The sequence below is a fragment of the Microcebus murinus genome, chromosome 6 (genome assembly GCF_040939455.1).
Source record: "Microcebus murinus isolate Inina chromosome 6, M.murinus_Inina_mat1.0, whole genome shotgun sequence".
Lineage (NCBI taxonomy): Eukaryota > Metazoa > Chordata > Mammalia > Primates > Cheirogaleidae > Microcebus > Microcebus murinus.
Window position 1 is genome coordinate 36,233,733 of NC_134109.1, and position 15,884 is coordinate 36,249,616.

The 15,884-nt window shown below is 41.9% G+C and overlaps 1 protein-coding gene across 8 annotated transcripts in view; it reads right to left on the reverse strand.

The window, feature by feature from the left end:
- Positions 1-15,884, reverse strand: part of SYNE2 (spectrin repeat containing nuclear envelope protein 2) — a 306,127-nt gene that overhangs the window by 57,634 nt on the left and 232,609 nt on the right. For all 8 annotated transcript variants that reach the window (XM_076003979.1, XM_076003977.1, XM_076003981.1 and 5 more), the window contains 4 exons: positions 9,351-9,503; positions 3,986-4,156; positions 3,325-3,455; positions 442-646 (listed from right to left, as the gene is read on the reverse strand). In XM_076003979.1, coding sequence (XP_075860094.1) covers positions 442-646; positions 3,325-3,455; positions 3,986-4,156; positions 9,351-9,503 — 660 coding nt within the window. The remainder of the gene's footprint in view (positions 1-441; positions 647-3,324; positions 3,456-3,985; positions 4,157-9,350; positions 9,504-15,884) is intronic.

Consider the following 15,884-nt stretch of genomic DNA (forward strand, 5'->3'; position numbering starts at 1 on the left):
ATTCACTTTCTGGGCATTCTTTAAAAGTAATAGGAAAAACACCACAGAGGAAATCATGCAACTCTTTAACATAGTTTAAAAATCACTATATCCACCAGAAAAGGCGTCAAAGTCCATGATTACTGCTAAAGCGAGAGATTCAGCATATATTATTCTTAGATGCTCACACTCAGTTGAGACACGCTGGCTTTGGCTTTAGAGATTTAACTGCTAGAGTGAAAGAGTAGACCTGGAACAAGGTGGTGTCAGGTCCCCCTGACCCAGCTACCTGCTGCCTGGACCTTGCCTCAGAGGTGTCACCTGGTCGTCCCAAACCCACGCGGCTCGCCCACAGCACCTGTCCTGACTTCCCTGTCCCTGTGGTCTGTCTCCTCCCTGGGTCACTGTCCCTGTCTACTGGGCTGATTTGGACTTGGTTTTCCAAATGGGCCTTGCACCCACCTTTATGCTCTGCAGGGCCGGGGGAAGGATCTCTGCCAGGTTGTTTCCAGACATGTTGATGTTTGCAAGCTGTTGAAACTTTGCTTCCTGTTGCTTCAGCTTTGCTGTGGCTTCGGCATGGGTGCTGCTGTAGGCCTTCCAGAGCTGCAGCAGACTCTGGGCCTTCTGCAACTGGTCAGCGACGTCCTGGTTTACCTGGGTCCACCTATCAGTGCAATACACACAGGACGCTCATTCCGCCCTTTCCCTTGTAGCAAAGGTACCACGACATACTACCAGGAAGTTATCAGCAGATGGATCATGAAGAAGATACTGTTAAATCCCGTTTGTAATTAATGAAATCACCATTATATAAACAAACATAAATTAAGCTATTTGCTTGACTTTATAATATTCAACAAAAACTATAAAATTTGTGATTGGCAAGAAATGTCTATTATATTATGAATGTCTCCTCCACATAGATGGAGACAGCAGTGAACTGAATGAAACTCTTCCACATAGGAGGGGCTCCCAGTTTATAGAGCATGTCCTCAAATAAGCCTTATCTAAATTATGCTTATATCAATAATAAAGTTTATTTTCCAATAACAAAAGCAACATGTTCCTTATATAAAAGTGGAAATATCGCTTTATTCCATATACAGACTATAGTACTTTGCCTTTCTTTCTCATTTAATTTTCTAAAAATGCATCTTCCCATGTTATTAAAAATATAAGTAAACTTAATTTTAAATGGCTGTACACATAATGGTCTGCAAATGGGTTTTTGTTATTGCTGTTTAGTTTAATTGCCAGATTTCTGTTTAGTATGGAGACTGAAGAAATTTGCAATTTTTGCTATTACATATAATGCTTAGATATAACTTTGTTCAAAAAGCTTTTTCTCTAGGCCAGGTGCAGTGGCTCATGCCTGCAATCCTAGCACTCTGGGAGGCCCAGGCGGGAGGATCTCTTGAGCTCGGGAGTTTGAGACCAGCCTGAGCAAGAGCAAGACCCTATCTCTACCAAAACTAAAAAAAAATTAGCAGGGTGCATGCCTGTAAGTCCTAGCTACTCGGGAGGCTGAGGCAGGAGGATTGTTTGAGCCCAAGAGTTTGAGGTTGCTGTGAGCTAGGCTGACGCCAGAGTACTCTACTCAGGGCAATACAGGGAGACTCTGTTTCAAAAAAAAATACTCAACTTTTTTTTCTGTATTTTAAGATATTGGTCTTAGATTTCTGAGAGAATTACTGGGTCACAGAATATAAATATGTAAATATTTGTAAGGTTATAGGTATATATGGTCAAACTGCTTTCTGAGAGCATTAAAATATTTACGTTCTAATCTGAAATACATGAGAATAATTGCTCCACAATATTAACTGGTTTCAGGGTGAAAATGGCACAGTTATATAACTTTTATGTATTTCAAAAATCTTATCACATTTTCTTCTTCTTCTTCTTTTTTTTTTTTGTCTGTCGCCCAGGCTAGAATGCAGTGGCATCATCATAGCTCATCAACCTCAGACTCTTGGGCTTAATTAAGTGATCCTCCTACCTCAATCTCCCAAGTAGTTGGGACTACAGGTGTGAGCTACCATGGCTGGCTAATTTTTCTATCTTTTGTAGAGACAGGGTCTCATTCTTGCTCAGGCTGCTCTCAAACTCCTGGCTTCAAGCAATCCTTTCACTGCAGCCTTCCCAACTGCTAAGATTACAGGAGTGAGCCACTACACCTAGCCAGAATTATCTTTTTATTTATTTATTTATTTATTTTTTTGAAAGAAGCCCCACAGAGGAATAGAATTATCTTTTTAAATGAGACTTTTCCCCCCAAGTATAAACATATGTTCGTTGCAAAAGAAAAAGAAATCAAAACCCTTTAAAACAAGTATCTTTCTATTTATCCATCAATCATTTGATCTACCTCTTTACCTATCAATCAATGAGAAAGTTAAAAAAATGCTTCACATCTCATTTACCTAGAGGTAACTACTATTAGCATTTTGGTACTCTTTCCTCAGTCTTTTTGCTGTGGAAGTTTTTCAACATACTCTTGTGTCAACAACTGAATGTATACACAACTGAACTCCTTTAACAGCAAATTGTGCTGCCATTGGTTTTGAGGGTGGCCCTGACACTGTATGTGGAGTCAGATATATTTCCGTGGTTCTTTCTTACCCTCTTGTCTCCCTCTCTTCCAGTAAGGACTAGATCAAAAGCTGAGGACCAACTTCAGGTTACATAATTTGGTGTCCCTTGTTCAATACTTGTTCAAAATTGATTTACAGGAGTGGCTAAATCTGCACAGAGGAAGGGTGAAGTAGGACCCTTAAAACAGCCTAACTCTTCACTGTCTCAAGCAAATCAGCTTTACGCCAATTTTCATGTCTTAGTCATCGAAATAAAAGCCTGACAATTAACTAGGGCTACATTTCTTAGAAGGAGTATTCACATCACACGATAAGGAGTTCATCAAAGAATTCCTTCCAACCTCACAAATTACCTCCCCAAGAGATACTCTCACACTCTCTTTCTTCCATCTTAGAAGTTTCCAGTGATGTTTAGACACCCCCTGCAGACTCCCTTCTGGCCCACCCCTGAGTCTGTTTGCCTCTGATTTTGGTGCTCCTGAGATGGCACTTGGCATTTAGTCTATACCCTTGTAAGTGACTATACTGGGCCTGTAATTAGGGCATTTCTAGACTGAGTATACCAAACATCACACAAGGAAGGTAATAGCCCTCATGACATCAAATCTTACACTAGACTCTTCAAAGCAGAAGAGACCAGAATAGTATGAAACCAGTCATCATGGAGGATTAAGATTTATAAGGCCTCTTCATTAGCCTCATGTCATTAAGCTAAGGATCTGTCATTCAAATGCATCGTAAAGCATACCTTGTATGAGTATCTTGGCATTTCTCTTCTATTATTTCAGCAACAGAGGGGCAGAGAACTTTGAGTTTGGCAACAACCTCCTGGAGCTTCTCCCAACTCCCTTCACTGCTCTCAGCTTCATCTTGCAGAGACTAAGAGAACACAGCAGGAATGTAAGTTTCAGAATGGCCTGGCTAATTCCAAAGAAGGCAGGAGCTTCTCAACACTTGCTATATCACAATAACATACACACTCAAATCTTATGGAACCGTGATAAACTATTATGAATGGGAAGAAGAGAACAACTGAGAAGGCATTCCTTACTTGAGGCTGAATTTTTTTTTTTTTCTTTTAGCTAAACGGTTTTCTGTTCTAGAGGCTGAATTTTTAAGTACTAAGGAATATTAAGTACCTAGTACACAAAGATGTACTAAAAAAACCACCACCGAAACAAAACGTTTAAATTATGAAACAATATGGATGTGGAAAATGAAGGAAAATTCAATATATAGTTTTACAAAGTTTTATTCATTTGGCTCAAGTGACTGACTTTGGAATTTTCAGTTATACTTTCTATAGTGCTATTCAATATAACACAAACACAATTATGTCCATTACTCTGCTTCTTCCCATTTGAAAATTTCTGCCAATAATGCATGGTGCTAAGCTCTGGTTAATTTACCTGAAGGTTCTGCACCTGGCATCTCAGGGCCTCCAAGGATAACACCAGGGGCTTGCTGTGTTCCATGCAGTACCCGAATCGGATTGTCATCATATTCACTTCATCATAGAGTTTATCATAAGTCTTCCACTCTTGTAAGACTGGTTGCATGGAGGTTTTGAGCTGATTGACCTATATGAAAAGTAGAAACATACTGATTTAGAAAATCATTGAGAAAACCTGCTCTTTGGTCATCTTTTTCCTTCCCAGGAATCTACCACTGTATCCACTTTAGGCACTTCAACTTGAGAGTATCGGAGGAGAAGGTGGAAAGGGCAGGGCTGAATGGAAAGGGCTCTCTGATCAAAAGGATAGGCACTGAAAGAGTTCAGTCTTGGCAGAAACAGCCCAGGGAAAGAACACTGGGCAGAGTTCAGTTACTCTACCAGCTTGCTTTATTTATTTTTTTTCCTTTTCTTTTTTTCTTTTTTTGAGGCAGAGTCTTATTCTCTTGCCCTGGCCATGGTGTCTTCATAGCTCACAACAACCTCAAACTCCTGGGCTCAAGCTAGCCTCCTGCCTCAGCTTCCTGAGTAGCTTGGACTATAGGTGAACACCACCACGCTGGACTAATTTTTCTATTTTTAGTAGAGATGGGGTCTTGCTCTTGCTCAGGCTGGTCTCGAACTCCTGGCCTTGAACAATTCTCCTGCCTTGGCCTCTCAGAGTGCTAGGATTACAGGCATGAGCCACCGCACCCAGCCTCTACTAGCTTTCTGACCTTAGGCAAGTTACTGAACCCTAGAGTTGGTTTCTTCATCCACAAAACAGTGATAACAAATGAAAACACACAAATAGAACAGTGTCTGCAAAAATGCTCCAGTACAACATTATAAGTGTAAGATGTTATTACCTGGCACTTACGTCTGGTTACTACCATACAGCAGGCACCAACTGGAGAGGAACACCCTCTACCTAAATGACAGGCAAGTACAAAGCCTGAGGAAACTCAGCATGGACACATTTTATCCACTAGTGTGTCTTGATAATGACAAAAGGAGTTGAAGCATTTTGTTACTTATCAAAAATGTTCTCAGATAAAATAAAGAACATATAAAAAACACAACTCAACAATAAAAAGACAAATAACCAAATTAAAACCTGGGCAAAGGATGTGAATAAACATTTCTCCAAAGATGATATACAAATGGTCGATGAGCACATAAGATGTTCAACATCCACAGTCATGTGAATTTAGTCTATGAATTCAGACACAGTCACCAGGGAAATGTAAATCAAAACCACAATAAGGTACCACTTCACATCCACTTTAGTGGCTATACTTGAAAGCCAGACAATAACAAGTGTTGGTGAAGACGTAGAAAAATTAGAATCCTACATTGCTGGTGGGAATAGAAAATGGTACAGCCACTGTGGAAAATAATTTGACAGTTCCTCAGAAAGTTAGAGTTACTACATGACCCAATAATTACACCTTAGATATATACCTAAGAGAACTGAAAGCAAATGTTCCCACAAAAACCTGGACACAAATGTTCATAGCAGCATGATTCCTAATAGCCTAACAGTGGAAACAACCCAAATATTCATCAACTGACGAATAAATGTAGTCTATCCATACAATAGAATTATTATTCAGCCAGGAAAAGAAATGAAGTATTGATCAGTACTATAATACTGATACTCTTGAAAACATTATGCTAAGTAGAAGAAGCCAGACTCAAAAACCCCATGTGATTCCACTTCTGTGAAATGTCCAGAATGGGTAAATCCACACAGAAAGTAAATTAGTGGTTGCCATGGACCAAGTGAGGGAGGAATGGAGAATGACTGCTATTGAGTATGGGGTTTCTTTTTGAGGTAATTAGATAGTTTCAATGGTTGTGTATCTGAGTATACTAAATACCACTGCTTTGTACATTAAGAGTGTGAATTTTTTTCTTCCAACTTTTGAAGAGCGTGAATTTTATGGTATGATGAATTATATCTAAATTTCAAAAAAGCAGCTGTGTTCGTATGGCATGTGTCACTATGTTGGCTCACAGGGCATCTTTATGGGTAGGGGGATGTTGAGTTTTGGGCATAATCACACAGCCTTGTGTTCAGACCCTCCGTTTTCTGCTTTAACAACTATGGGGGCACTGTCACATCCACAGGGATGGGGGGAGGGTCCTCAATCTCTGCTCCAAGCAGGGACAGATAAAAAACAAAGTCAGATCTAAAATCTGAGTTTCATATTGGCAATTACGTGGGCCAAATGTCTTTATAAGGCAAAGTGGCTCAGAAAAAGAAACCAAGAAAATAGAGAGAGGCAGGGAGGGAACTCCTCATAGTTGTACCTCTCTCTCAGAAGCTGGCACCTATCTGAGTGGCAGGGATGATTCTGACACCAAGTCCTGTGTCCCTGCAGGGCCCACAGCTACACAGGACTGCCAGGGCTCACACCGCACAGGGCTTCACAGCCTCCACATGGGAAGAGGGTGCAACTTCCGGCACTCCTAAGGTTGACTACTTATAATATTATAGCTTCATGGAGAAGAAGATGTCATACATGTGGTTTGAGGGCAAGGGTAAGAAAATCATTAAGCAAAATTCACTGCACTAGAAACAAGAGGAACATTTTCAAAATGTGACTGGGATCGGCCAGTAGGGCAGCATTTCTTGAACACTGTAAAATAAGTAAGCAGGTGTTTTCATCTCCATCTTACAGACCAGGAAATCAGAGATTAAGTAACCTGATCCAGGAATGGTGCTGCCAGAATCTTTATTTAGACAGAGACTGTGAAGCCCTTGTTCTTAAACACTAGGCTACATCCACTCTGGACAGCTTATGGATGATCCATCCATGTCTTGTGCCCTCTGCATTGTTTTAATAATACTTTATCGAGACATAATTCACATACCACACAATTCACCTAAAGTGTACAATCTCTGTAATATATACCAGATATACTATATATATATATACACACACCAGACATATATTGTAATATATACCAGTACTTCATTCCTTTTTTTTCGGTAGGGGGGAGACAGGGTCTCGCCCTGTTTCCTAGGCTAGAGTGTAATGACATCATGATAGCTCACTGCAACCTTAGCCTCCTGAGTAGCTAGGATGTGCAGATGTGCACCACCATGCCCAGCTAATTTTTCTGGTTTTTTTTTTTTTTTCTTTGTAGAGGTGGGGTCTATGTTGCTCAGGCTGGTCTTGAACTCCTGGTCTCAAGCAATCCTTCCTCCTTGGCCTCCTAAAATGCTAAGAGTACAGGTGTGAGCCACCGTGCCCAGCCCTTCATTCCTTTTTATGGCTGAATACTATCCCATTCTATGGAGAGATCACATTTTCTTTATATATTCATTAGTTGATGGGCACTTGGGTTGTCTTCACCTTTTGGCTATTATGAATCATGTTGCTATGGATATTATGCACAAGCTTTTGGTGTGCACATGTTTCCATTTCTCTTCAGTCATCTCTCTAGGGGTGGAATTGCTGACTTGTATGATAACTCTATGTTTAACCATCTGAGGAAATGCCAGACTATTTTCTAATGCAGTTGCACTATCTTATATCCCACCAGCAGCATGTGAGAGTTACAATTTCTCCACATCCTAACACTTGTTACTGCCTTTTTATTATAGCTATCCTAGAGGGTGTTTTTCCACTGTGGTGCTGATTTTCATTCCTTTGATGGTTAATGACACTGAGCATCTTTCATGTGCTTATTGGCCATGTGTATTACCTTTATAGAAATGTCTATTTAGATCCTTTGCCCATTTAAAAATTCTATTCTGTCCTTTTAAGTTGTAATAATTCTTGATATATTCTAGGTATGAGCCCCTTATCAAATATATAATTCATAATTATTTTCTCCTATTCTATGATCTTTTTCCTTTTTTCGATGGTGTCCTTTGAAATACCAAAGGTTTTAATTTTGATGAAGTCCAGTTCATCTATTTTTTTCTTTGGTTGCTTGTGCTTGTGTCTAGGAAATCATTGCCTAATCCACAGTCATGAAGACTTATGCCTGTTTTCTTCTAACAGTTCTATAATTTCAATTCTTAACACATCTTTGACCAATTTTGCATTAATTTTATATATATGGTATGTATATGGCATGAATGTAGGGGTCTAACTTAATTCTTTTGCATGTGGATATCTAGTTGTCCCAGCACCATTTTTTGAGACTTTCCCTCCATTAAAGTGCCTCAGAATCTTTTTTTTTTTTTGCCTCAGAATCTTATTGAAAATCAGTTGATATAAAAGTGAGGGCTTACTTCTGGACTCTCAATTCCACTCTATTTAGCTACAGGTCTATCCTTAGGATAGTACTATCTACATACTTTTTACATGCATTATCTCATTTAATTTTTCACCGCCTATATTTTTATTATATTGCAATTATCTGTTCATATGTATTTCTTTCACTAGCTGGTGAGATCTTTGAGTGAGACATTCACTTACTTTCTTGTCTATCTTTGTTCCTCAGGCAGTGAGCACAGTGTCTCACACAGGAGACATTTAATGAATGACTGAATAAGGTCATCCCTATTTTCCTGCTGTAGTCCTGCAGGAGGAATGAGGCTGAGAGGTGCCTACAGATTTCATTAATACCGGTTGCTCCCAATTCCCTCTTGGAATAATTGGTTGAAAGTAAATTTTATTAGATGACAAAGAACCTACAGTGAGGGTTCTCTAGCAACCATGGGCACATTTATAATTGGCTAGTATTTAGAGTTTTCTCTCTCTGTTGTGGGGAAATGTCAAGGTTGCAATGTCTAGAGACACCTGCTCTTTCTCTCTTTTGGTGCTCTCCTCCTGGAAGGGGTAGGTGCAGACTTTGACATGCCTTTAATAAGATCACCAGACATCTTTCACGTTTTCTTTGTACTTTCTCTGTACTGTTCTCCTGTGTTTCTTCCTGCCTGTGGAATTCTCCCTAAGCTGACTAAGCTCCTTGCTTATAGAGGCCACATGATACAAGGTCACTCCCTGCCTGGGGCACCTCCCTGTACATGGCGACACTGCTTCATAGCTGTTCCTGTATAGCTCACCAGGAAACAATGCCAGATGCTCTAATAGGTTTGGGGGATGAAGACATTTATGTCTGCATGAGTACATTAGACAAAACAAAGATAACCAAGTGGATTTCCAGCCTGCCAGTGATGTTAGAATTGGTGGCTTTGCCTCTAATTATTCAGCACACAAAATGGGAGTTGAAATGCTTCTCTCTACTTCAATATTTTTCTCAGCACCTTTTCAGATTTTGCTGTAGAGCAGAATGTCCGTGATGAAAGAATAACAGCAACAACAAATGAGATAAAAATATATGAAGAGAAGTGGCACAATTGAAATGAATTCTAGTACCTGACTGATAACACTGCTCTTCTTTTGAAATAACTCTTCAATTCTGGAGGCTGTATCTCCTAACAAAGGCACTGCTCCACTCTCCAGAGTCAGATAACTTTGTCTCAACTCATCCAGTGCTTTGGATTTAATTGCAAGTTGATTTTCTATATCCTGGAAGGACAAGAAGAAAAGGTCTTCAAATGCACAATAAAACAAAAACAATTAGTAAGGTGTAAGAGTAGTTCACTCTTTTCAAGCAAAAATGCCATTAATGAGTGTATATAATTAAATGGCATTACATAGAAGACACTTGAATCATAATATTCTTAACTCAATCGTGTATTGCATGGCTTTGCATTTTAGGAGAGTCTAGGCAACAATCATCATGGTATAGGAGAAAGGATCCAGGAGAACTGGTCCCCATTCCACGTCTGCCCTGTGCTGGTTCTGTGACCAGACATAAGTCATCAAACCTAAGTCGCCATTTTCTCATCTAGAAAACAGCAATGATGCCCCAACACCACGCAGAGCTTAGAACTCAAATGAAACCACAAGCAGGAAGGTGATTTTAAACCACAAAGAATCCTATAAAAGACAGATGATATAATCATTGGTAGTTCAGTAATAGCTTTAATATCTTTTTGTACCTCTTAGTTTATTAACTCACTCCTAAGAGGCCCCCCCAATCTGGTCCACTCTTTATGAACACATTTTTTAGAAAACTATGGTAGCCCTCTACGACAAAGACCACGGACCCAGTGGTCAACAGGGCCACTCTTCACAGACGAAGAACCATCAGAGTCGCTCATTTGCCCTTCCCAGGATTGCCCTTCTCAGGGAATCCAATTTGGAAAAAGTTTAAACTTTTTTTTTTTTAATTATTAAAGAACTATTAGCTCATTACAGAAAACATGGAAAACACAGAAGATCTTTGGCATTGAGAAGGATTCATTTTGAATTCCTCCCACATCTCCCACTTTACAAATTTGGGATACATTTGTGCACACTCTCCTTAGCATTTCTTTTCCATCCAGATACATGAGGCTTTTTTTTTAATTATTATTTTTTATTTAAATTAGCCGGGCATGGTGGCGCATGCCTGTAGTCCCAGCTACTCGGGAGGCTGAGGCAAAAGGATCGCTGTTTTTTTTTTTTTTGAGACAGAGTCTCGCTTTGTTGCCCAGGCTAGAGTGAGTGCCGTGGCGTCAGCCTAGCTCACAGCAACCTCAAACTCCTGGGCTCAAGCAATCCTGCTGCCTCAGCCTCCCGAGTAGCTGGGACTACAGGCATGCGCCACCATGCCTGGCTGATTTTTTCTATATATATTAGTTGGCCAATTAATTTCTTTCTATTTATAGTAGAGACAGGGTCTCGCCCTTGCTCAGGCTGGTTTCGAACTCCTGACCTCAAGTAATCCACCTGCCTTGGCCTCCCAGAGTGCTAGGATTATAGGCGTGAGCCACCGTGCTCAGCCGATACATGAAGTTTTATAATTTTTTTTTTTTTATATCTGGGTAGACTGCTTCCTTGACCCCAGGACTGGGCAAGTGCTGCTGCTGGGGGGCTCTAATACTTGGGGGCTGGGCCCACTTGCCCTGTCTCCTCCAGAGAAAAAGGAAGAGAAAGAGAGGGAAGGACAGGGACCCCCGAGCCACCTCCCCGCCGGGCCTTCCCAGCCATCCCAGGTCCGGTCATGGGGCACCACCAGTGGTGGAAATGCCAGATACGTGTGTTTTGAATGTCTGGCCTCAAGTTAATGATCTTTTGCTCAAATTTTACTTGTCTCTTGAAGATTGTTTTTCATAAGAAAGTCGGTTTATTAAAAAAAAAAATTTAATCCTTCATAAGAATCACTTCGTGGTTCCTAAGGGAGGAGGAACACGAGCACATCTCGGGCACTCAGTTGCCGGACAGGTGGCCAGGTCTGTAGCCTGGATAGGGTCGAGCCCTCCCATACTAGCCTCACGGCAGGGCACTGACATCCAGTCCAGCAAAAATGCCAAATTACCACATGCCAGGAGCCTGCAGGTCACTCCTGAAACGTAGATGTCGCAAACTTTAAAATCAATGAACGGGCCGGGCGCGGTGGCTCACGCCTGTAATGCTAGCACTCTGGGAGGCTGAGGTGGGAGGATCTCTCAAGGTCAGGAGTTCAAACCCAGCCTGAACAAGAGTGAGATCCCGCCTCTACTAAAAATACAAAGAAATTAATTGGCCAACTAAAATATATAGAAAAAATTAGCCGGGCACGGTGGCGCATGCCTGTAGTCCCAGCTACTTGGGAGGCTGAGGCAGGAGGATCGCTTGAGCCCAGGAGTTTGAGGTTGCTGTGAGCTAGGCTGACGCCACAGCACTCACTCTAGCCTGGGCAACAGAGTGAGACTCTGTATCAAAAAAATAAAAAAATAAAAAATAAATCAATCAGTGAACGTCAGGGGTCTCTTGGACTAGAAAGTAGAAAGTGGGGGGAAAAATCTGTTCCAAAAGAAACGGACTACTATGGTTGGGAGCAGGAATGGACGACCAGAGGATGGAGCTGGAGAAAACTTCCACGATACGACTTTATACCTTCAGTATGTGACATGTTAATACAAAATCTCCCACAATCCATCTGTCAGTGCACTGTGGGCGACCGTTACCCCGAGAGTGCGTTTGTGAAATATCATCTGTATGGATCGGCTGCAACAGCACCCAGCCAGCAAAACGGCTTCTCTGAAACAGCCTTTGCCAGTGAGACTCTCGCAGCCGCCCCCCTCCGTCCATCTTCTCTGCCACCCTAACGCTCACCCACACCCTGACAACCTCATTTGTCAGAGCGTTCCCTTTATTATCCATTTCAGTCTTTCTTCCTTTGCAAAGTTATAAAACACGTTAAGAGTACTGAATCACTCCCCTTCTTTGAACATACAGTCTTCCCGAAGGCTCAACAAACTAGAGATTTCTAAAAACACTTATTTACCAATAAGTTGTCATATTTCCTCCATAATGTAAAGAAAGTGATGGGAAAGGACCAATCAGCAGAGAGTTAGAGGGAAGTGACAACACAAAAAAGCAAAAAAAAAAAGGGGGCGTAACAGTGACCATGGCAGCACCAGCACACGCACACACATGCACACAACGGAGCCGCTCCTGTTTCTCCTCAGAACAACATGGATTTCACCCAGCAGTCAGTCCTGTCACCTGACCATGCTCCACGGAGGCCTAACAGTTCCTTCCAAGCCTCCCAACTCCCACCACACTGGCAAAATAATTCATCTTACTTTAAATCCCAACTTGCCACACACAGTATAGGCTGAAATGAAGAAATCTTTTGCTAATTATGGAGAGTCACTAGAATTTGCAAATCTCCCTTTGCTGTTATGCGAGGACCAGTGTTAAATTTTTTTTAAATATCTAAATTCTCCTGAAATTATCATGAACACAATTCTATCAGAAACTGTGGTTAAAACATAGAAGCATTGAACTTGAGGGATTAATAACCTCATCTCACACCTCTAATCAACCACAAAACTTTCCTTGATAAATTATAACATGTCACATTTGGCCCTTTTCCAGCCATCAAGAACTTTTAGAAACGCATCAGAATACTTCAAACACTAACTGTCTATTTTATTTTTTTGAGACAGAGTCTTGCTTTGTTGCCCAGGCTAGAGTGAGTGCTGTGGCATCAGCCTAGCTCACAGCAACCTCAAACTCCTGGGCTCAAGCAATCCTGCTGCCTCAGCCTCCCGAGTAGCTGGGACTACAGGCATGCGCCACCATGCCCGGCTAATTTTTTCTATATGTATATATATTAGTTGATCGACTAATTTCTTTCTATTTATAGTAGAGATGGGGTCTGGCTCTTGCTCAGGCTGGTTTCGAACTCCTGATCTCAAGCAATCTGCCCGCCTTGGCCTCCCAGAGTGCTAGGATAACAGGCGTGAGCTACCACGCCCAGCCAAAACGCTGTCTTAACGCTTCACCCACTCCAATCCGTAACTTTTCTAGAGTAAAGCCACTTTAGCAAGCTTACCAATCTGAAAGATTCTACCCTGGGATAAATCATCAAACTATACATCTATCATTTTATTTCCCATAAACAGTGAGTAGTGAAGAAAAAGAGAAAATGAGGTTTGCAGAAAAGCCTCCTTTTAGGTCTATCAATAGATGTGTTCAAGTGACTACTAGGCAACTACAAGTGTCACAGGCGGTGACAGACTCAACAGGTGTGCTGAGAGTTGGGTGTAGCCTCTGACACGTGATGCTACACAGGGTGCTAGAAGCCTACGCTATTAATATCAATTTACTTCTATATCTGCTTTGTTTGCAAAGATCCATCCAAGAAAGCAGGATAAAAAAAGAAGAAACGAGCTAATGGGAAGTGTGGGAGTACACAGGGAGGCACACGACCAGTGGGTATGAGAGGAGTTTGGAGGTCGGGGTGCTCTGGCTGAGTGCTAAGACAGAGGAGAGCCTGTGTGTGTGGGGGTGGGGGGTGGGGAGAGTGGGTGCCCAGAATCCTGCAATCGGCAGCACAGGCAACAGCAGAGGCAAGGCGTGGACAGACCAGAGATGACACTGGCCAGGCATGTCTGGAAATTTCTTCAAAACACCTGGGTAAAAATAGCAGGCAATCATGTATAGGTTAAACTACACCCAGGTGCAGCCAGGTACAACCACCTACGCACACTCCAGGGTGGTCGGCAGGCGTTTGAATTAGGAAGCCCACATTTCGGAGGGGCTCCCACAGCACTTCTGAATCCCAGATCTCAATCAATACCTGTCATTTTGCTAATAAGCCCAGTGAATGTTAGAAATGGGATTTTTATTGGTGAAGTTAATGACATTAAATAACAGATGAATATTAGAAATGGGTTCTCACTGGTGAAACTACACATACTCAAGACCAGTGGATTAGCTAAACTACTGTAGACGGAATTTTCACCCTTGATTGAACAGGATGGAAGAGTCAAGTACAGCCTGTTGCCTTCACCTGTATGACAATCCCTGTGAAGTTTGTGTATCCAGCCTAAACTCCAAGGACCCTGGTTGTTCAATGTTGGCCACAGAAACAATGGACTCTTGCTCCTGGAATAGTAACCTGTCTGCCTTTCATGCAAAGTGGCGGCTGGTGCACCAAAGAGGACAGAGAGCTGGGCTTCATTTAACTTACAGTTACACAAACTATTTTTAGTACTTGCTTGCTAATAAATGTTTCTATACGTGGTGGAGTTTTCTTTGGGATTTGTTTAATTACCGTTTGGCAGTATGGTTATGTGGAGAAGAGCTAAACTTAACTCACCTCAACTTGTTCAGTGGCTATAGTTAACAAAATAAACAAGAACCTCTCCAACACATTATTTAAGACTAGCATGGTTTACAACTATTTGCAACTCTATGTAGGTGACAGAAGGTCATAAAGGGCCTCTACATTCTAATGCCATTCTAAAGCATTTGCACTTCACTCCATGGTCTGCATGGAGCCACTGAAGAATTGTGCTGTGACCTTTTGCATTTCAGGAGAATGAATGGGAAGGACATGAGGTAGGAGGCCAGGAGCTGGTTGGAGGCTGCAGAAGGCAGGCAGACATGCAGTGACAATGGTCTGAAAGAAGCCAGTTGGACCGAGATGACCAGATGGTTAAGGTGTAAACTGAGAGGAACTAATGAGAAACCGAGGTAGAGACAAGCCTGGAAAGAGCTCCTGGGCTTCTGGAAAGGATGGCCTGTTGGGGGATGGTGCAGCGTGGAGCTGTGGAATGCAGGCTCCCAGTCGGGAAGGCTGTTGACTCCAAGGTGGCAGCCACCACGCCCACGTGGAAACAATACGGGGAGTGCGGAACAGGATATGACCATGTGATAAGACCCCTTTTGGTAGTGTTGCTGCTCACGATTTATGTCCAGTATAATCCTGGAGCTTTCTTAGAAAGCAAGACTTTCCAGCCCCAAACAGTGACTGTGTGATATTGTCCACCCAGTTGGCAGCTATGGTGACAGCTGAAGTGCTCGGCATAGGGGGTGACCCCAGGGGCAGTGCTTAAGCAGGGTCGATCTGCACTCGGGAGAGGGCATGCCAAAGACACAGTGACTTGGCAAAGCACAGCTGAACAAACACAGGGCACAGGCAACACCCTCAGGCCCGAATGGGATTCAGACAGTGGTCCAGGGGGACAAGTGGTCCTTTTAAAACCCAGTGCACAATAGGTAGAAGAAAATCATTTCCTTCTGATGAAATGAACAGTTTTTGAAATACTAAAAATAATGAAAACTCCAGAGTAGATTTGTGAATATTGGGCAAAATAATAAACACAAAAACTAGAAAGCATCTAAATCAAAATTCCCTTTAAACAACACCCTCCCCCCGCCAGGAGTACTATTCAGAGCAATACTGTAACCTTGAAAATATCTTCTTTGCGGTTTTGTAAAATCCATGGAAATTTTTCTAACATACATAAGAAAATAGTAAATATAGGGGGGAGCTAGAGGAGTCTCCAGAACTACAGCACCTTATCTTGCTCCTCGGGGCAAGACTGGCGACCAGTAGCGACCAGTGGCTGTGTGCGCCACAGG